A 21,250-nucleotide genomic window follows, 5' to 3' on the forward strand; every position below is an offset into this window, starting at 1 on the left:
GGAAAGCAAGATAAGAAAGAAAGACAAAGCGGGCGGGATGACGTTGAAAATGCATGTGTAAGTGGGAGGCTACAGAGAGATATTCGCCTGGTCGATCTGAGGTAGGCTAAGCAAAGTAAGCTATGCTCATCCTATTTCACAATCCGAGAATTAACATGAAATCTAAAGGGAGTTAGCTCTGAGAGATCAGAGAACAAAAAGACATGGGGTGGTCCTGATGGTCATGATGGTCAAGTCAAGGGCACGAGACACAGGGTGTTCGCCAGACTCCAGATCTCAATAATGGTTACCAACCCTTATGGCACGCGCTATGTTCAAGCTTTTCTGATTCGGCCAGAAGAACAAGATAACATCTTACTGATGCTCCACGCCCCATGTGCCGAAATATGGGGTAGGCAACATGGGACATGATACCGTGAGGCCTGATCGTCATGCTGCTTGCGAACCAACCATCGACTCCATACCAAGCAACTTGGACTAGCAGTATCTTGAGGTATCGCTCGGATTGAAACCGGGATCGATAGCGGTCAACATGGTTTCTGTAGTCTAATAATAAGCTAATGAGACTTAGCAAACAAGCTCATTAACTATACATCTGCTAAGCATTTATGAATCATGGCGAGTGGACCTGACTCGGACCCCTTGACTTTGGCTTAGGATTATCTTTGGCCACTCACAAGGGATCAATTGCCCATGGTGTAACGAGGATACCATGTTTTCTGTTCCCAGTCAACGTGATGCAGGCCCAGAAGCCATGCCTCCAAGCCAGAGCTACCTCGAGTGCTGAGATGTACTGCACTCAGTCGTTTTCGACCATGAAGACTCATAGGATTCAAGTCGCTCATGAAGCTTAATGTCCGACTTCAACACCTCAAACCCAGGTACTTGACGTAAAGACGAAGCAAACTATGTGCTTAGAAATAAGATTGTCTAGAAAATGACACTTCTCGATTCAGAGTTCCTGGCAAGTTCTTGTCTCTAATCCATGTGCTTGTTCATTCGTTTCTATGCGGTTTCATGGCAATGCCTTGCCCGCAATCCAAAGCCTCTCTGTTGACACAAATCAAAAGCTGATCTGTACGCAAGGCTTAGGTTAATGCGCCTAGATGAGAGTACTGCTTCTCGCCAACCCAAGGTTGACTGTCGTAAGGTCTAGTTGCCCTTGGTCAGTGGCATGGCGATATGTATATCCCAAGACAAGATTTGCCACATTTAGTTTGTCTCAGAAAACACATACTGTGTCAGTCCTACACAGAAGACCACTGATCGGCTTGACATCGATTGTTGCTCATGATCTCAATGGAAATTGAGATGAAGAGTGACGAAATTGACGTAAGACGCTTGACCTTTGGTTGATGCCTGTCCGACAACGTTGCTATGTAGTAATTTTGACTGGCTCGAGGCTATGCCCACGAGGCTCGCTCAGCTCTCTAGTGGCTGCCTGGCCATTGTAACATTTCCTTGGTCTTAATTGATAGCATGAGAAACCTCTGTCAATCGCAGACCGTAACCACGACACGCGCCGCTATCAGTGGTTGAGGATACCGCCAGATATCTATGGGTCCAAGTCCGGTCACGGGTGGGAGTTCGACCACGGCTGGTGATTGTCTTTTTGATATCTACCCAAGGGGTCTGCGATCCATTGGTTGTAGCCAGACAAGCCAGCATCCAATTCAATGTACTTGCTAGTCGACGTGGTTGTGCTGGGTCTCGTTGATGTTACATGACTATCATTGGCCCACGGGGTTGAGTGATTGGATCCCTTGCATTTTCGGATGTATACCCATGTGAATTTTCGGATAGCGAGAAGCTATACCTCTCTAAGCTCGAGATGTAGGAAAGCTGAGACCTCTTAAATGCAAAAAAAGGGAAAAAAGGGGGAAAATACTTTAATATAAATTAGGTACAGTATATATTTATTGGAACTTATTGGGTATATTTGGCACCTTACTGTGATGCCTGAGTTTTTTTAGTTCTATGGGCTCCTCCTCAACTGAGGTGAGACATAACGCATGGTTTACTTGTGGAAGAACGGGAAAATAACCATGAACTCTGTATCGGCGTAGGATCACAGCTGCAATCGTGATGCTGCTAATGCTGCTAATGCTGCTCTTCTAGTTAAGTTGGGTATCAATTCTGAGGCAAGTGTCGCGCTTACAGTAAACACGGGTCGGGGCGGCCATATTGCACTTGGATACTGAAAACAGTCTTCGCTTGGACGTACAACTGAAGACTAAGGGTTTCAATGAAAGAATAAAGCATGCCAACTGCCAAACTGCCCTTTCGCGAAAATAACAGAACCCTCGGACTATCACAGATCAAGATTCGCTGGGAACACTTGCCGATTTCTGCGGATTTCTCTTTCAATGGGTATCTTATGTTTAGGAAATCTTGTAACGTTACTCTCCGTGGCAAAGCCCTTCCCCTGTGGTCTCATTCGGGTCCATAAACGCCGTACGCCAACCTGCAATTCTACAGGTGGTTTCGATCAAGTTTGCAACAGGAGCCTCGATATCCAACACTCACGCATTTCCGTGATGTCAGCTCAAGACTGGCTCAGAAGCGTATACTGGGTGAAAACAACCATAGTTCTGCATGTCCTCCAGGAAAGTCGTTATTTAGGGTGCCTTTTCAAACAGCTTCTGAATCGGTTTGGCAGCCTGGGAAAAGGTTAGTACAAAAGCCAGATCGTGACTAGGAAAACCGGCGTCAAGAAACTTGCATCAATGAACTTTTCCAAATCATTATCCAAATTGGCAAGGTCATCCTTCCTTCTTTTGTTATCCGCAATCAGCTTCTGTTTTCGCTTAAGCAGCTCCTGTCGCTGTTGCTCCAGAGCTTCACGCTCAGACCGTTCGTGATCTATGCGCGCAACCATCAAGGTATTCTCGTCATCATTCTCGTGTTCGGGATGCTGGGCAAGGAATTCCTCGACAGGAATAAGAGGTAATTGTTGGTATTTGTGGCTATGATTTGTTAATGAAATGCTGCACTCGACTTCCAGCTGCGACTGGAGTCAATGTACAAGGGCTTACTCGTATGATTCGCATGCTGTAATTTCTCCTTGGAGGTGTCGTTGTTCGTAATACAGATTCTGAAGCTGGAGATGCAGGCGGTCGACTTCTTGACGCGACTCGGCAGTCTGGGACTTGGTCTCACGTGCGGAGAAACAGACGTTTCGGTGCAGTCCTTTCAGATGCGCTATGGTCGTGAAAAGGAGTTTTTGCTGCTTGGCGATTTCAGCTTGCGCTTCTACTGAAGGAGGCCCTTCGCTGTATGATTGTTCGCCCAGACTGAGGAGTGCGCCAGCCTGGTCGCGTGCCTGGTCTGAAATCTGCAAGACTGCGCAAAGCCTTGGGTCCGTAACAATTTTATCGATCGCCATGTTCTGTATCCCTAGGTCGTACTTTTTGATGCGAAAGATGTACAGTAAGTGCAAGGTGTGGAGAAGAATAGCTGGATGGACTCGAGAAGTCACAAACTCGACCCCAGGCTTTGGTTTGTTCCTGGGCTAACAGAAAGGTGGGGCTGGGCTCACTGAAAGGGTTTCGATGAACATGATCTACTCCATACTGTGTTTCGTGGTCTAACTTGCGGAGAAATAGTACCACAAAATGTAGGCTACCTACCTTATACTTGCTTTCAAGACAACGGCTTATTCTGCAGAGCAAACGCTTGGGGTGAATATTCTTCTAAAAGCAGTCTAAGTGAGAAATCCCTCCTCTGCATAGCCTCTTAACTAGGGACCTTATGCGTCCTGGTTCAAAATACATATTGGTGACGTAGTTAATTAGCTCCAGCCTCTAAAAATCAACGGTATACTCCGTACCGGTCGATTACCTTGAGCTTATGGTATTTGGTTATTGATTATTGATCTTGTCAATTAGCCTCTCAGTCATATCTTCAGTCAATACTCACTCATCCACCGACTCTCTTTGTCGAGTCGTTTGAGTGCCAACTGCTTATTGACTATGACCCAGTATTTTCTCTCTCACCTGCTTGCTCAACGGAATGCCGTCTTTTTAGGCCCCTGCCGTAAACCAAGTGACTTTCCATTGACTTCAGCAGTTGCACCGTTCCTCGACGGCGCGACAATCGAGCTTCGCTCAGACATAGTCTCAATTTGCATTCATTCATTCATTTGATCAACATTTCCACATCTCGGCGAGGTTGAGAATAATAGTTATCATTGATTCTAAACCTAATAAGCAGACCATTGACAGTGCTATGTTACCGCCAAACAAATGGCTGTTGTGGCTTCTGATGGCTATGGGATCACCAGACAGCTCTGATGTGGATGGATATGAGAGGCCGCGGAACCAAGATCAACGACTACTGCATGGTAAAAGGAAACTCGTGTCAAGTTGCCTTGATGCTCGAAATATTTAATGACTTGTTAGCCCCTATCCTTACAACTTTCAGCATCAATCTCTAAGTGCCCTGTTGTTCAGGAACACAGACCAAACGAGAGCGAAATCTCAATCCAAGTGGTCGGAGGGTGCATCGGAGGCGTTTTCAAGGTTGGCACCCTATTGGTTCGAGAATGCATCTTTCTTGCGCAATCAAAGTCCATAAGCGGGCCGTGGCGAGCTGAGTTACCGAGCTTTCTATCTCGTGAGAGTCAGGGGCTGTACCGAGGGGAAGGTCATATGCGCTCATCAAGGAATCCGGATGTCCCTCTAAATACCATCCAGAGTCGTGGATACATACTCTCTTTGCTGGTCATGGAAAGGGACCGGGCTTGTCTCCCGATTCTATCGGTATGTTATGTCTTTGCTTGTTTAAACGATTAGGCCGTTTTTCAAGTGGCGTTCGTTAGTAACCCAACAAGGACGCCAAGACCGCCCCCGGTATCGTCATTTCAGCTACCAGTCCCTTTTTCTTTGATCTGACTGCCCAATTTCTCAACCTCCCATTCATCATGCGCTCTCGCTCTGTTCATTCCTTCGCCCTCTGACCCTTCTCTGCTTGTACTTTCATATCCCCACGAACCATACTTTCCTTTCTAAGCCTTCATATTCTCAACATCATATCATTTCCCCATTTCCAAGCCTTGGCTGCTTCCTTACACGCAGATCCTTATCCAACTCAGCAAGAATAGGAACAGGACAGGACTATTTCCGCCAACCAGACTCGGCAATCGTTGTCCCCGCGTGTAAAATACCCGCAGGGTCCGCAAGGGTGCTTCTCTTTGCTGCGCCCAACTTGTTCCGAAACTCCTAATCATTTAGTAATAACCAATTGCGCTCTTCATTTTTTGCTCGTGGCCCCGACAAAGCCTCACGTTAGCCAAGTCGCAACAGAAGTTCGAACGCACACAGCATCGCCAGATGCAGAGAATTTAACTAGTCGTCACCTCAGTTGCAGCGTCACAGCGCTTGCCGGTTCAGTTTAGCCCAATTGTCGAGGCATAGTCACCACAATATTCGTCTCAAGTCACAGCTGCCATCATGTCAGACGTTACCACCGCCACCACAACGGCCTGTGCCTATAAGGCTCGGGACGGGGATAATATAGCAAGTACATCCGGATCCGACATCCGGCCTGACGTTGAACCCCGAAGACGACGACACTCCTTCTTCATTCCCAGGAGACGATCCATTGTTGGCCATATCATGGATGGCGAAGAGGGTCTTCTTCTCAAAGTCGACCTTTTCCTCTCTGAACTCGAGCGTCGGCTCGACTTTATTGAGAACTATGTCGACTTGAGTAAGGACTCCAGCATCTCTCGTACCTTCTCTACACTCCAGGCTGTTCGTTCGAGATGTTCCCATGCTTCAGAGGAAGTTCTTGGTGCAGGACGACGCCGTTTACACATTATGGTTGATACTCTGGAGGCGAGATACAAGGAGACCTTAGAGGCCGCCGAGTCGCTGAATGAGAAGGCTCACGTTGGAGTTGATTTGCTCGAAAACATGCTCTCTGATTTTGAAGCTAGAGCCTACAAATTGCGTGAGCAAGGCTTTGCAAACGCCGCCAACGCCGCCGAGGCTTTCATGGATGAGGGGCGCCGGGTTGCCAACGAAGGAATCGAGCGTGCCATTCAGGCCGCCCTTTCGCTGGAGGAGCACATACAACAAGCTATCGTTCTGGCCAAGGAAGGGCGCCTCCTCTCCTACGATGACCTCCCCTCACCTTGGCGAAACAACCCTCACATCCACAAGGGTTACCGTTTCACTGAATCCAAACTCGAATGCGTACGCTCAGCCTTTAATCTTTCCAATGAGCTAGTCAACATCTGGTCCCATGCACTGGGTCTCATTTTGGTCCTCGCGATCGCGTTATATTTCTACCCAAATACTGCCAACTTTACACTCAGTACGAAGTCCGATGTATTCGTCGCGGGCGTTTTTTTTGTTATGGCTTGCCTCACTTTGGTTTGCTCAACGGTTTGGCACACTATGAATGCTGTTGCAGATGTCGATGCCATTTCAATATTTGCCTGCGTGGACTATACAGGCATTTCTCTGTTGATTGCTGCCTCAATCATGACGACTGAATATACAGCCTTCTACTGCGACCCTGTAAGCCGATATATCTATATGGGTTTAACAGCTTTCCTTGGAATCGGTGGCGTCATTCTTCCGTGGCATCCTCGCTTTAATGGTGCTGATATGGCATGGGCGCGAGTCGCTTTTTTTGTTGGCCTTGCCTTGACTGGGTTTATGCCTATGGTTCAGCTTGGGTGGACTCACGGGCTCGACTTTGTGTACAATTTCTACTCGCCAATTTCCAAGTCGATGCTCGTGTACTTTACGGGCGCCGTTGTTTACGCCAGCAAGATCCCCGAAAGGTGGTTTCCTGGCTGCTTTGACTATGTTGGTGGAAGCCATAACCTCTGGCATGCCGCAGTTCTCGGAGGCATCCTCTTCCACTACTCGGCCATGCAGACCTTCTTTGCCAACGCCTTCCACCGAGCAGAAGCTGGCTGCCCTTCATATTAGATCATCAGGGGTGGTCGGATGTGCCTTCAGTGACCAATCCAAGCGGGCTAACAAGTCTATCTGCCCCCTGGAAGCGTGTCAAGTATTTGGCTGATTCTGTCAAGTCTTACTCTACTTGGCCCGCGCCGTTTGGATCCTGCTATGGTTAGTTGCGTGATCTATCAGAGTTGATCTGAGCGCGACCCCTGTGGCAAGACTTTAATGGAGTACCTATGCGTGCCTTAGGTGCAATGTGAGTCCAATGCCACTACCTATACGAGGAATTGCGCCGGAGACTTGGATTGAAACAACTTATTAACCCTGTTAAGACGTGTTGTTTGTCCATGACACGAAAACGTCACAAACTAGCAGGCATACTTGAGTGATAATAGACAAAAGCTATACACTCAGATCTTCTTGATGAAGCTAGAAGCTTGAATGTCGTCATGAAAAGCACACGCATGTAAGCCGGCGCTGAGTTTGATTGATGAACGGATTGAACATGACCCAAGAGACATGCGTGGACGATGCAGTAAGTTCACAATATGATACGAGGCACGTGTAAATAGATAACAGATAACCAATGGTATATTCATTCATTCGTTCGTTCGTTCATCCTATAGCATTCGTCTCCGTCAGAACCCTGAGATCTCTATCCTAAGATATCCTAAAGTTACCCATGTCTATTTGTCTTTTGGGATCAAGCTCAGACCCAAGTCAGCGCAGTGTAGCTGATTCCTCCAGGCGACTCAAATGGCTCTCAGACGAGAAATGAACATTCTTCTGCCAATATATCCTTGTTCTGTGACGCCTTCCTTTGGGCGTAAGCCTGGCGCCAGGTTGGCACTGTTACTTGCAAGAGCATGCCATGTCAAATATCCAACATTAACTCACAGACAATAATATACACTTACAAGACTATCACGTAGCTTACGTCATGTATTTATAGCTGGGTCATCTATATAAAAGAGTCGTAATTGTAATTACAGCTTGGATTCATCTACCTCATCGTCTTCACCAAAGATGTTGAGAAATGAGATATGAACTTCGTCAGTCAAGTCGCTTGCCTGTAGACTGCGTCCCTTCTTAGAAAAGGCTAGACGCGAACATTCCTAGGAGACAGTTAGTATGATTCTTTGGGGCCATAGAACTCCGGGGTTCGCCTCTTGGCGGGCAGGTTAAGAGAGAATAGCAGCCAGAGGTAACCTCTGTGCCTTTGAGTCAGAAAAGGGGTAAAAGACATACTCTTGTGATAGCAGAGCCACCGAAGGCTGCCAGACCAACCAACTCGTGCTCGCCGATGGGGTCCTTGCCGACATCCCACAGACGGTCCAGGTAGGCTCTCCTCCATCCCAGAAATGTGGCAATTGAGCCAGTCAGAGTATCTCCCTGCCCTCCACTCCTCTTCTTACCACCTTCAAGGTCTACAGTCAGTGTCGTTTCGCCGTTGGAGATGTAATCTTTGGCACCCTTCTGAACCACTGTCACGCCCTTAAGAGTTTTAGCCAGAGCCTCAACGCGAGCGGTCTCAGGCGCATCGTCGTCGACCTTGACTTTCAGTGCGTCGCACAATTTGCCAAACTCGACAACGTTGGGTGTCAGCACAGCGCCGTCGTAACCGCTCACCAGCTCGGGCTGTGTGTGCACTATCGCCAGAGCATCAGCATCCAATACAATGGGGAGCTCTTGCTCGCGAGCGGCGCGGATAACGCGGGCGACAGTAGCGTGCATCAGAGGATCACGACCCAGACCAGGCCCGATGACGAGGACATGGAGGCGAGGCAGTAGGTCTTTGATCTGAGCTGCAATGTGGTCAGCATTGGACTCGGGGTCCTTGGAAGCATTCCAAGCCGCAGGCTCATGTTCTTTTTTGGCGTTTTCGCTCTGTCGCATCAGCGGATGAACCATGAGGTTTGGCGAGTATGACTTGATGACAGTTGCGGCTGCTGGTGTGCAAATGACATGCGACTATATGCGAGAGCCATGGTTAGCCGGAACATATCATTGAGAAAAGTACGAGAGTATAGATCACCAGATCAGAGCCCAGCCTTGCGCTCGCCATGGCTGAGAAGTAGGGTGCGCCTGTATAATTTTCACTGCCACCGATGACGGCGACTCTACCCAACTGGCCTGTTCTTGCGTCAGTCTTCAATCATCCAGAATCAGTGCTTTTGGCAACAAACCCTTGTGGAACTTCTCTAGCATTGGCGGAATCATACGCCGCACCTTGGAAAGGACCTCTTTTGTAGCAGAAGACATTTTTGGGACGGATTCTTGAGACGACATCGCAAGAGACTTATGTGATGAGAGAATGAAAGTTGAGGCTGAGACGTTGCAGGAATTGAGATGTATCTGTGTGAGTAGCGGGGTGTTAATTAGATCAGATCACTTGTACGCATAGAGTCCAGTAGGTAGGTGATGGAAGGCCAAAAATATGTGAAATGACGCAGCTTTTAAGAAAGAATCGCAAGACAATCGGCTAGATTTTATTTGAACAGAGTCCAATCGATCGGAATCGATGAGGTATTGCCGGCTTGGTGTTACAAGTTATGATGTCACTTTTGTGAGCATTAAGCTCCAGGTGCTTTGTTCAATAAAAATAAACCCAGGCAAAGACCAAATCATTGACGGGTTCTAAGTTTGTGAGAGAGGTGGATTATTCTGTCTGCAATATATAAGTTAGGTATCCAGTTGGCTTCATTCGACAGCCTTGTTTATCCCGGGGTTAACTAGGAGAAGGCCAAAATCCGAAGTCCTCTGTCAAAGACATTGATGAAGAAGGAATTGGGATTTTTAGAGAAGCACCATTATTTGAATCCGCGATTCCTAGCTCACTCGCAGATAGTTCATTTTCCGAGCCAGACGAACAAAGTGAGCCTCAACAGAAAAACAAATAGACTGAGGTAAATCCAGGCTATCTTAGGATATCTTAGGATAGAGATCTCATTGCTTCGTATTAACCCTAGCTGAAGAATATATGCTTCTGTGGTATTGGTAAGCCCCCAGGATGGAATGAATAAGAGGTACTTCAGTTTTCTCTCATGCAAACACTAAAAAGTTTTCTATTATTTCACATCGACAGACAAGTGGTTCGGTACCGTATTTCTCTCTGCCAGTGACGGCTTCTAATAACATTTTCATACTCCTGCAAATACTCCTGCAAAGGTTCAAAGGGGTTAAGTTCCATCACGAACACGCATCACCTTAACAGCCTCCACCATTGGTACCACAGTATGATCCTCGTGATCATACTTTGGCCAATACTCATGAATATCTCGCCTGATGTCACCCCATGAGCTCCAGTCTCCATGCCAACGAATGTGCATCTTGTCATCGTCTTTGACTTGGATAAAACTGATATCAGTATCGAGCAGAGGCTGGTGTCTCATAACGAACATGAGTCTCTTACAGTCTGGAAACATCTCTCGAACATCTTCGAGCAGCGGATCTAGTTTGACGTCGGACTCTTCTATATCGGGCCATTTCATCGCAACGTTCCAAACGTCGTCAATTTCATCCGTACCAGGCAGTAAATACCTGCATACCATCTCCTTGTCCCAATAGACAATGTCCGTGGATGGTAGAAACCAAAGGCTTTTGTAAATGCCGATGTTCAGTCCGAATAACTGTCTGGCTTCCCCTTTGAAAAGAGCCTGAGATTCGCGACACGCTTGCGCAGAAGCTGGAGGTTTGTGAGGAAATATGATTCGTATGCATCCTGCTTCGTTATGTTCAGGAATAGGCCCCAATCTAAAGATCCTTGGCTTTCGGAAAGGCAATCTCCATATCGTTGTTTGCAGCTCAACAGGAAGTTTGTTGAACTTATGGAATGTTGTAGTAGCGCAGTTTGTCGCAGTTTGTCGCAGTAAAATCTTTGCTTGGTCCACCAATTTCAGCTTTCAGATGTAGCAGCTGATGTCCTACGAAACAAATTCAGCATAGAATGATGTGAAAGCTAGAATGAGACAAGCCATCTTGTGTTGCGAAGTTCACGTCCAATGTTCCAGACACTCTTGGGAAGAGCAACTGGAGCTTCTGGAACGGCGATATCACCGCTTTGTAGATCTTGGAACTCAGCGACAGAGCTGGCAACAAAGATGGAATAGTATTCCGTCCTTGAAGCGGAGGGGGGGGGGGGGCAGAGTCAATCAAGGGCTGTTGACTAGGCATCATGTGCCAGGTGGAAATGGTGCATTGGCACCCGAGGGTATACATTGAGGTTCAAGTAGAGAGAGACAATGGGGTATGTCAAAGTTCAAGGAGTAACACAATCTTTCAAAGTACCGAGAAGTAGAAAATGAAAAGGTTTGTGTGTGAGAATAGCTTTGCGTTTGGATGGTTGGCAAGGTTGGCAAGAACAGGTGTGCAACTGCTCGGTAACTGGCAGAAACCACCAGGTAACATGCACCTCTGTTTATGAAAACAGTGCGCCTTCACATGAGAGTTTTCGCAGCGTGAACTGAGATAGATCTAGATACCTTAAATTACTAAGCACCTTAACGGCGTACGTCAGCTTTAGAAAGCTACGATCTCTTGAGCGGCCTATCCATACATGGGCAAAGTTGTTGCCTGAAATAAGACAGTATGCTTCTTTTATAGCGCTGTTTATTCCTCCGCAAGTTATCAATATTTAGTTATATAAATTAAGTTCTTTCTCAAAAAATGGTCAGAGAACTTGTCACATATCAGGGGTGGGTAGATTTATGTAAAGAAGAGCAGTGTCCGTTCGGTTTCCTTCTTATATTGGCCATTTGGGACTTCAGATCATCAAGTGTCAAATTTATAACAACCAAGCGTTTAAGAGTTCCCTAAACATAAAACTTGGGCCGTGTTTTATCTTGCGCAAACAGTACGTCAGTGCAGTAGGTATCCGTTCGAGGGCGAATCACAATAAGACGGGTGCTTGAGCGACAGACGGCTGGCAGCTGTTGGCGGTCCTCGCAGCCAGGCGAAAACTGTTTATGATTCATATTCCAGCGCCCTGCTTCAATCCTGTTCTGAGTTCCGTGCGACTCGGGCCTCACACAAAGGTGTTATTGTGCATCCTTGGAGTGTATCTTTCGCAGTTGGTGCGCTCTTCCATGCACTCAGTTGCTTTCAGCTAGAAAGCCCTCTGTCAACGCTCACGAAGCATCCTGTTCCATACATTCTGGATTTCTCTTTCTTTTAATTACTTACTAGTCGTCATGGAGCATGTCTCCATAGATGGGCGGCGAAGGAACAAAACATCAGTCCCGATTCTTTATCCGTCGCGCAAGTCAGAGACAGATGCAGCACCCTCCCTTCGACCAGCCTCACCTCCTAAAAGTAACCCATGGGCTCCAGCCAAAAAGCCTCGGGTCAATCCTACATCGCGAATGTTTCCGCCCCTGCCCAAGCCTCAAGCACCATGGTCGCCGGTCAAAACACCTACTGCCAGTATGTCGAGGGCCTCCTCGCTTTCTCCAGGCAAAAAGATATCCATAGATGATACAGTATCGGGTGCGTTTGGACCTGGATCAACGTCCCCTTCCTCCATCACGTCTTCCTCATCTCGCCATATTTTTGAGGCTGCGGCACCACGAGCAACTTCAAAGTGAGCTGATCCTTCTCTGTGTCCACCTAGTACCATCAACTGACCGCCTTAGTCTATGGAATTGCCCATTCGGTGCTGATGTGGTGGTACGGTCGGGGAACTTAAGCTTTCGAGTCCATCGCAACATTGTGGTACCTCAGTCAGGCTGGTTCCGCGATAACCTGCCACCACCCAATGTGGTAAGTATCCTCTCTTCCGTTCAGCTTGGGATTATTCGAACTCAGAACTCCAGGATGGGACACCAGTTGTGGTGACTGTGGGCTTCGCTCCTGAAACTGTCGCTCATTGTTTACGTTTCATCTATACCGATAGTACGTGTCGGGGTCTATCTAAATCGAGGCGTACAGGAACTGATACGTGAAACAGAAGTTGAGATTTGCGATATCGATACCCAAAAGCCCTGGAATGCTGCGCATATTCCTTGTTGCGTCTTGGCGTATACCACTGCTGTCTACTTGCGTATGGCGAAAATGACATGCCATCTTCTTCGCGTGATCGAGAATACTTCCAGTGAACTTGGAGCTCTAATACGCAGAGACCATATCTCTCAAAAGCTGGACTGCTCCCAGTGGGTCCAATTCTCATGGCACTATCAGAGGGCATTGGATATCATCGTTCGGGGACAGCCTCAGAAGCTGATGGTGCCCATGAGACTAGCTATGGCAAGCATCCTTGATGCTGTGCTCTTCTGGGTGGTACGGCACCCTCTTTTTGCCAGCGACCTGAGAACGCCATGGCAAAAGATTCTGGAAACCAGTATGCATGATCTTGCTGAGTATAAGCAGCTGTGCCGAAGCGCCCATCTATTCAACAGTCCGTTGCCAGATGAGTTGGCATTGCTGGAGCTATTCGAAGAAACGAAAGCAGGAAAGGAGCCACCAGAACCTTCGAAGTCAGTGGGGACACAAACAGAAGACGATGGTTCTGACCAAGAATCGAAGGGCCAGAGAAGTGATTTTTCTTTCACTCAGCGCGAGAGGCGAGGCTTGCTGTGACTTTCGACTTATTTGCTTACTTGAGGACTTGAGAAGGAGGCAACATGGTATTTATTTTTCTTGGACTTCTGGCTACGACGAACTATATTGTAGACAAAAGAGTTAGAGCCATTGATGACCAGTGGCGGATATTAGCTATTTGTATTCAGAAAGCTTTTTTAAAAAAATAAATAAAGGCTGGTGTTGGCAACGAGTTTTCGGGTAGAGTAAGAAACTGTATTAGGTCGGCCCTGGGTTGTATTCCGTTCCAGGTTGACCCAGGCTATCAGCTCAAAGATTCAGCTGCGCAACGAGATTCGAAAGTACTTTGCCGCTGCTGTGACCTATCCAGCCAGCCAATAACACCAACATCCCATGACCAGCAAGACTATTTAGATAGAACTTACAGCTGTGCGTGCGTTTCATCTTTACTGACGTTAGATAGAGGAGAGCGAGTGCACTGACAGCAAACCTGCATCGTCGACCGCTTTCGCGATCCTTATGTTGAATGGGCCTCGATCCTCGCCTCGGGGAGCAAGAAAATGTAAAGTTTTAGAAGAGGGTGCTAAAATAAACATAGTCAAGACTCCCCTGAGCTTAGGCTGAAACGCCCAAGTCTTTTCATCACTTAGGATAAAGGCCCTAGGTTTTCTTGCCTCCCTCTGCCTTGGCCATCTGCGATCATACTGGATATCATCCCATGGTCAGATATCGTTTTGCTTTATGTTCGTTGACTGTCTTTCTCTGGCAATGTCTGGGTCGCCAAAGGAGAAATCAGAATACCAGTAACACTTTTTGTGATTCCCATGTATTTTGACTTAAGCAGGTGATTTCAAGCTGCAAAGGCCACCCTGTCGATTTGGAGAGTAAAGAATCCCCTTCCTTGAGCATTGTCTCCAAGGAGTTACAAAATGAAACCAGATTCCATCGTGTCTAGATGTGCATGTCTCGTGCTGTCAAAAGATCGAAACATTCATTGAACGAGGATGGTTTTCCATATATTCTTTGAGAGGAGTTTATCGTCATTCGCAGCTAAGCATTCGCCAACGACTAGGACAAATTCCGTGCTGATACTATGACTCAGCAACCATATCATAGAAAATCTCAGTGACTCTTACGTGCGCGTTGTTTCAATCCCAATCATTCTCTTGTTCAGTGAAGTCGGCTTTGTTCAACCCTGTGTACACATCCGCGAAGTTTACTCCGGCTTTTGAGCTTAGGATGTGGCTGTTGGGTGGTTTCACTCGTATGATCTTGAGCTTGGCCCGTCCTGGCTTTGCCATGTTGTAGGTCAGCCCCGAGTCACTCAATGCCCAGTCTTGTGTCTCGTCATCCCTGATCAATGTCAAAAACAAGGCACGTTGAAGTCGGTAACGTGTAACTAAGTTGCGTGTTTACTGTTTGAGTCGCCCAACTTGATATGTGTGAAATGCAAGATGTTGTCGGGGAAGAAGAGTCGAAAAAGGAGAAACACCTTAGTGGTATTGTTAGAGGATACCACCGAGAACAATTAGCAACTGAGAGACAATAGAGTCAGGAGAGTGGTCTGTGTGAAAGCTGGAGGAGTGGGGTTGAAGGAGAAGAATGAAATAAAGGAGAGAGTCAGGATCACAATGCATCCTATTTATAATGAATGAAACGGGATCCAGGCAGCGACAATGATTCACACCACGTGACTTGTGGCTTCCTCAGAGATAAACGATATTTTACTTCATTACTTGTGTAAAGTGAGGCCTTTCTTTCTTTTCAAACGTTCATTGTTTGTCAGGTGCTTGTGTCAACTCGAGGTATTCGAGCCATCGGTGAACGACAGAACCCGGCTTGAACAGCCTGTACCCAGAGGATACAGAATATTTCAGCTCTGCCATCGACAATACACCCGACGCGGCTCGTAGCCTTTAGATCCTCTACTCGCCTTACAGCATCTCATCTATCGACAATGCCCTATGTATATAAGCCATCGATCTTGAAAAGCTTGGGCATCCAGACGTGGGAACAAGTCCGGATGATGGGTGAAGGGGGACTCCGCGAAGAAAAGAGTCGCCGTCAAAAGTTGGAGGTCAGTATTATTACAAAAGTTCAGATTGGATAGCAGTCCAATGATATGGAACACCCTTTTACTAACTTGGTTACCAGGAGGAACTCAAAGCTAGACAGAAAAGGCCCGATGAACGGCACGTCTCATCTGAAACACCTTTCAAGGTAAGAGTGGTTCTTTCAGGTATAGGATATTCGCTGACCAGGTGGATCTTTAGGAACCAGGAGGGAAGTGCGATGGCCCCACGCAGGGAGACAATCAAGGTGATGTCTCTGAAGGTGATGTCTTTGAAGGTGGTTCCTCCATCAAGGACGACGATATCTTCTCCAAGAACGACGATGCCCTCTCGAATTTGAGGACAGAATCTGAGAATCAGCAAAAGGAGATTAGAGAGCAACGCGAGAAAGTTGATGAGTTGCAGTCTAAAGTCAAACATCTCGAGAAAGAAGACGACAAGAAACAAAACGGCCTGAAAAGACTTGAGGGTGACTACCACCGCCTTAAAGAACAGTCAAAGGGGCAAGCCAAGGAGATGGAACAACTTCGATCTACGGTAGCTGATTTGGAAGCGAAGGTGGATTAGCTCAAGAAACACACTGGTAAACAAGAGGGCCTCAATAAGACACATCTGGAAGAGATAGAAAAGCTCAATTCTTTGTTGACGTCCTCCATGGAAGAGATCAAGAGCTTGAAATCTTCCTCCCTCCATCAATCACCAGCTGGTGTGAGTCCAGTCGCCACGACAAGTGGTGAGGCTCTTGAATCCGTTGAGGATGTCTCTAGCAATGGGTCTAAGCCATCTACCACTCGAACCAGCCACATCAAGACGGAAACACCTACTGCTGAGCCTCTGAGTATCCCATGTGGTCTATACGGGACTACCAATTCTGGGTCGAGCAGTCCTCTCGATGGGCGACAAGCATCGCTTAAACGCAAGGCCTCCGTTCAAGCATCCCCAATTCCCACACCAACACGAAGTTTTACCGTTGGTGGTGCACTCAGGTCCTACACGCCCAGGACGCCCTCCAATCTTTCATCCTCATTCAAGGACCGTACCTACGGCCAAACTGATCCAAGACGGAAAGAGCACAAAGGCAGGCAGCCGGTGATCAAGAAGGAAACGCCGGAGAAGTACCAGAAATAAATCAGAAGGACACAGAGGCAAAAGCTCTTTTGGGCAATTATATTCGGCCTCGAGTTGAGATTTGGGTGGTCAAGAATCGTATTGGGACGATGGAGCAACTGTCTTAGAGCTTAGGTAGTTAGAACTTGCAGTCGAGGAGCGGTATAGCAGATTTCCTCTTTACTGTTAGCCAGCCGAATTGAGATCCTTTTCATCTTGCTTCCAATAGAACGGTAGATTCACATTTGCCTCCCATCCTCACTAGCTTTAAGGAAGTTTTTTTAACTCTTGTATTGATGCTACGCTGTTACTTCTATTTGGAAGAGTACAAATAATGCAATCTATATCCTAAATTATGCAAAGATTTAGGCAAGTTTAGGATAACAAGGTGGGTCTTTAGACTTGTGATTTCTAAGTTATACTAAACTTACCTAAGGTTTCTTGCCGCTGCCCTGATGCTTGGAGAAGTCATTAAGCTTGACATTTCGTAATTAGCCGTCATTGTCAGAGAAATACAGGTACAGAAAATCAAGAACACCATCTTGCAGCACACAGTCAACACTATCGAGAATTCAGATGCGCTTGTGCACCTAAGGGCTTCCCAAGTGCCGGGGGATGAGCGCAATGCACCTATCTCGTCCGTTGTTTTCAAAGACCTGTATCATCTTCTCAACTAAGGTATTGTGACTCCCAAGCCAAAGTAGAGAGCGTCACCTCAATGACAAGCAAGCTGTTCGAACCTCATGGAGAGCCTCCTCAGGATTCGGCAGATACAAAAAGGCATTATTCAAGTTCAGGGGGCTTTCAAATATATGGCACCTAGAGAAGTTCTTGTTCGAGGTGAAACGAGGAAGGGGGCCGAAGAAACAAGAGAGCATAGAGTGAGCGAGAGGATAGTGACTTAGCAGAAGCTTAAAGAGAACTGCACAACATCGAACGATTTCGAAACAAATTGCACCTTGGCTCCTGGAGAATGCCAAAGTCAATACCATTTCTGATGTATGGTAAAAGAACATTCTGGCCAAGACCGAAACGATCCCCCAGGACAACATCGATATAAAAGACTGCGAGAAGACTTGAACTGCTAAGTCTACGAATGATGAAGCACATAGGCCGTATAGGCGCGATAATTTGACACCATAATCCAAAATGCAAAAGGACGAAGGCAAACTTAGAGTAATTTAGTAGGTCTTTAGACTTACTGCCTATCTGTAAGCTGTGTTAAACCTGTTTGAATCTTTTTTTCCCTGTTTCAGATAGAGGTCTTAGGAGCCGTCTCTTGTTCCTTAGGCATAATAAGTAGCCCGATATTCATCTGTTAAATTCCCCGATTTGATCTTCGTCGAGATTCATAAAGTCAAGCGAAGAAGCTCGAACTCTAGCCAACTTCCAGAGAATGCTGCCAGTCGATTTGGGAGGCTATTGCAAACACGATCTCTTAAGGAAGATAAATCCCGCTCGCCTTCGAATCATTTTCTGTGGCCAGAAACTTCGCAATGAAGGATGCAAACCTGAACCAACGTCGTTAGAAGTAGTTAGGAAGACCTGGCGACCAATGAAACCAACTTTTATGTTCACTTGAGCAATATTTATCGCTGCATTCTGGTAACAGTTGAAAGCTCGAAGGACTCTGTCTAATCTCTCTTGCGTATATCTGAGGTGAGTTTCTTCGAACTTTTGCGTTAAAGGTAACTCTCTCTATTTCAAGAATGGAAGTGTAGCACTGTGATGAATTTCTGGGTTATTGCACCACAAATTTAGCTCTTCGTAGAGCTCGAGTGGTATTTCCAGAGCTCTGGGGCGAGTGATAGGAAGGTTTGACATGGTAATAGCTCTCGCAATCGTGGGATAGCTCTGATCCAGAATCTGGAAGTTTGAAAAGAAAGACGTTTGACTTTGTGAGAAAGAAGTTACCAGCTCATAAATGTAAGAGGAAAGAAATATCAGAGTCTAAGATGAGATATGTGATGAAGAGAGAAACTATGAACGATTTCCGGTTGTCTCCTCTTGACAGTGATTCACTGTCACTGCCGCCCTGGAAAGTGATTTAACCTGACCCTGGCGTCGGGTAAGATGTTTAAAGAGGATCCTCCCTCACTTCCCATTTCTTCTTTCTTTCACCTCTCCATCTCCAGGCTAAGAGACTTGTCTCTAGTAGGCAGCTGCCTGGTATTCAATCTTCTTCTCCCCTCCCAAATTTTTTTGTTTAACTGAAACTCGACAGAGAATTTCTCTTGACAAACTGGACACCAAATGTATCACCTGTGGCTATACTATACGTAAGTATTGACACACGGCTTCTCTTTCATGACTCGACTGACTTTCAAAAGGCCAGCCTCGCTTTACAATCCACAGCACTCCCCTACCAACGCCAACTTTGAGTGTGAGCATACTCTGTTATTCCAGACTATCTGCATAAGTCATACTAATCAAATGCAAAGTCGCCATGTTCGATCCAGCCACTATCACTCCTGCCGAGTGGGAGTCCCTTAAGCACGATGAGACCGCCACAGAGATCGAGTCAATCAATCCAGCGTCTTCGTTACTGTCTTTATGTACGTCGGCATTTGTATTATACGACGAGACGGGCTCGCCTGATCTTGAGGGGACTCCTCACGGCTTCACAAATTGCAAGAGGCTCTTCGAAGCCATGTGCCCTTCTGGATGAGAAAGAAGAGGGCTACTGGGAGTGTATCCGCCAGCTTGGGCCAAGGCGAAATGGAACAGCAAGATGGCCGCAGACTACTCGAGGCCTACAAAGTGAGTTCTTTTCTGCGAAGTTTCTTGGTGTCCCTTGATCTAACTGTCAGTAGAAGTTATGGCCACATGCAATAAACTCTTTCGCCGAGAGGATCTTGACTGCGGATGCCATCATCCAATTCAACAAGGGCCTATGTATGGGGGCACTCTGGCACCTAACCAAAGTCTTTCCCGATGCCTTATGTCGCCCGTTGATCTTCCAGTTTTGTGAGATGGCGTCCAGGATGACATTCGAAGACGACAGTTCGTTACAATCAGCCATCCTAGACGCGTATGAGATAACCGAAGGAATGATGGGCAGTCCATTCCCCACGGTCAACAAAGTATTGCCACTAAGCGCAGATACAACACTGTACCTTGCGTCAGCCAGAGTGTCATACGACGGTCTCATTCTGAAGTCACTCGATAACACGATTGAAAGCTTTCATCTCGATTATCCAACGAACGAACATGATACACCAATCAGCTCTGCTAGACTGATTTCCGAGCCTGCAGAGACATCAAATGTTCACATGTCAAGCGAGTTGGTGAAAAATAAGATTCAAGCAGGCGCGATGAAAATGATAGCGCCATCGCGTTCCTGGCGTGATTATCCTTCCAGGGACAACGAGTCGCTGCCATCATAAACAAGTTCATGCGGAGGACCACTGATGCCATTTGATTGCTGAAGCACCGGCCAGGAGGAAAGAAGAGTCTAGTGGGCGTTGGGAAATTGGGCATTGCGGCATTACACAGGTCGGTATGTTCGCTTACCAAACGGCCTCAATTGTTTTTGTTTCGGGAGACATGCATGACACAGGTAGCCTCGGAGTCTGGCTAAGCTGGGGAACGGTAGCTATATTTAATGGGTTTTTGCTGTTTGTATTATATACAGCTGGTTTCCTCATACGTTGCCGTTCACTGGCTGTCTGTGCCTAACGACAAAGCTTGCCTTCTCCCGCTCGTGCTGCTAGTTGCTAACTATTTGGAAATCATCGGAGAACCATTGTAATATTTCTTAGCTTCGTAAATGAGTGTGTCATGTAGTTCATTTGCGGTGATACGGGCCATGCTGATGCTCATATATAATTTTCTGTGGTTGGTCATTGGGCCAGTCTTCTTTCGAGGTCGATTTCTCTCGTCTGTATGCCTCCTCAAGGCGTGCAGGCTTCACCCACATTATCCGACTTTTGTCAATCGCGTCTGGTCCAGCCCTCGGGGAGCAAGAAAACACTGGACCTTAATATAGGGTATCAAAATAAACTCAGCAAAGAATATCCTAGATTTAGGTAAATTTACCTAAGTCTTCTCGTCATTTAGGATCAAGGGGCTGAGTTTTCTTTCCTCCCCTAGCCAGCACAGGCCCCGGCCAACAGAGAGTGGCCATTATGCTGTGTCAACGGAAGGCGTTTAACAAGGTCGCAGCATTGCTTATACTTAGAGAAAAGGTCTTCGATGACCCGTGGGACAGGATTTTTGGTACTAAATCTACCACTGGACTTGGTTATGCGGTAGATGATGCTTATATTATAGAGTCTGTATCGCCCTAAGCAATATTATTAAATAATAGATAACCAATCGTATGTTCATTCATTCATCCTAGAGCATTCGTCTGTCGGAACCCTCTAATACCCGTTGAAGCCTGCTCAAGCCCATCTCGAGCATCATTATAATACCATCCATCGTTCCATCATAACACGTTTCAATAATCATAAAAAAGCATAAAACATAAACCAGTTTTGGGTTTGGCAATATCGCCTGAATTAGTGTGTTTGTTGCAAGACCCTGGAACATCTTCATAGGCTGCTGGGTAACGGACGAGTGGTTCGAAAGAAACCTTCCATCCGCGTGGTAGTATGCACGTCAGTTTAAGTTAAT

The 21,250-nt window shown here is 46.7% G+C and overlaps 7 protein-coding genes; 4 read left to right on the top strand and 3 right to left on the bottom strand.

Moving 5' to 3' along the window:
- Window positions 1–2,618: 2,618 nt before the first annotated feature.
- FFUJ_01268 (related to conserved coiled/coiled coil protein) lies at window positions 2,619–3,385 on the bottom strand (the record flags this gene model as incomplete). XM_023580617.1 has 3 exons in its annotated part: window positions 2,619–2,660; window positions 2,705–2,966; window positions 3,036–3,385. The coding sequence occupies 3 exons, from the start codon at window positions 3,383–3,385 to the stop codon at window positions 2,619–2,621; spliced, it is 654 nt and encodes a 217-aa protein (XP_023424284.1).
- A 2,065-nt stretch (window positions 3,386–5,450) lies between these two features.
- Window positions 5,451–6,944, top strand: FFUJ_01267 (probable IZH3 Implicated in Zinc Homeostasis, membran protein; the record flags this gene model as incomplete). Its single annotated transcript, XM_023580628.1, has 1 exon — window positions 5,451–6,944. One exon carries the CDS (start codon window positions 5,451–5,453, stop codon window positions 6,942–6,944), a length of 1,494 nt encoding a protein of 497 aa, XP_023424285.1.
- A 962-nt stretch (window positions 6,945–7,906) lies between these two features.
- FFUJ_01266 (related to YjeF domain protein) lies at window positions 7,907–9,182 on the bottom strand (the record flags this gene model as incomplete). XM_023580639.1 has 4 exons in its annotated part: window positions 7,907–8,035; window positions 8,169–8,891; window positions 8,956–9,053; window positions 9,107–9,182. The coding sequence occupies 4 exons, from the start codon at window positions 9,180–9,182 to the stop codon at window positions 7,907–7,909; spliced, it is 1,026 nt and encodes a 341-aa protein (XP_023424286.1).
- A 917-nt stretch (window positions 9,183–10,099) lies between these two features.
- Window positions 10,100–11,093, bottom strand: FFUJ_01265 (uncharacterized protein; the record flags this gene model as incomplete). XM_023580650.1 has 2 exons in its annotated part: window positions 10,100–10,819; window positions 10,917–11,093. The coding sequence occupies 2 exons, from the start codon at window positions 11,091–11,093 to the stop codon at window positions 10,100–10,102; spliced, it is 897 nt and encodes a 298-aa protein (XP_023425607.1).
- Window positions 11,094–12,109: 1,016 nt separating this feature from the next.
- Window positions 12,110–13,493, top strand: FFUJ_01264 (uncharacterized protein; the record flags this gene model as incomplete). XM_023580661.1 has 4 exons in its annotated part: window positions 12,110–12,498; window positions 12,551–12,677; window positions 12,731–12,809; window positions 12,865–13,493. The coding sequence occupies 4 exons, from the start codon at window positions 12,110–12,112 to the stop codon at window positions 13,491–13,493; spliced, it is 1,224 nt and encodes a 407-aa protein (XP_023424287.1).
- A 1,918-nt stretch (window positions 13,494–15,411) lies between these two features.
- Window positions 15,412–16,654, top strand: FFUJ_01263 (uncharacterized protein; the record flags this gene model as incomplete). XM_023580673.1 has 4 exons in its annotated part: window positions 15,412–15,531; window positions 15,609–15,674; window positions 15,728–16,063; window positions 16,121–16,654. 4 exons carry the CDS (start codon window positions 15,412–15,414, stop codon window positions 16,652–16,654), a joined length of 1,056 nt encoding a protein of 351 aa, XP_023424288.1.
- Window positions 16,655–18,886: 2,232 nt separating this feature from the next.
- Window positions 18,887–20,019, top strand: FFUJ_01262 (uncharacterized protein; the record flags this gene model as incomplete). XM_023580684.1 has 5 exons in its annotated part: window positions 18,887–18,912; window positions 18,964–19,016; window positions 19,075–19,188; window positions 19,239–19,393; window positions 19,447–20,019. The coding sequence occupies 5 exons, from the start codon at window positions 18,887–18,889 to the stop codon at window positions 20,017–20,019; spliced, it is 921 nt and encodes a 306-aa protein (XP_023424289.1).
- Window positions 20,020–21,250: the final 1,231 nt, after the last annotated feature.

The sequence above is a fragment of the Fusarium fujikuroi genome, chromosome FFUJ_chr01 (assembly GCF_900079805.1).
Source record: "Fusarium fujikuroi IMI 58289 draft genome, chromosome FFUJ_chr01".
Lineage (NCBI taxonomy): Eukaryota > Fungi > Ascomycota > Sordariomycetes > Hypocreales > Nectriaceae > Fusarium > Fusarium fujikuroi.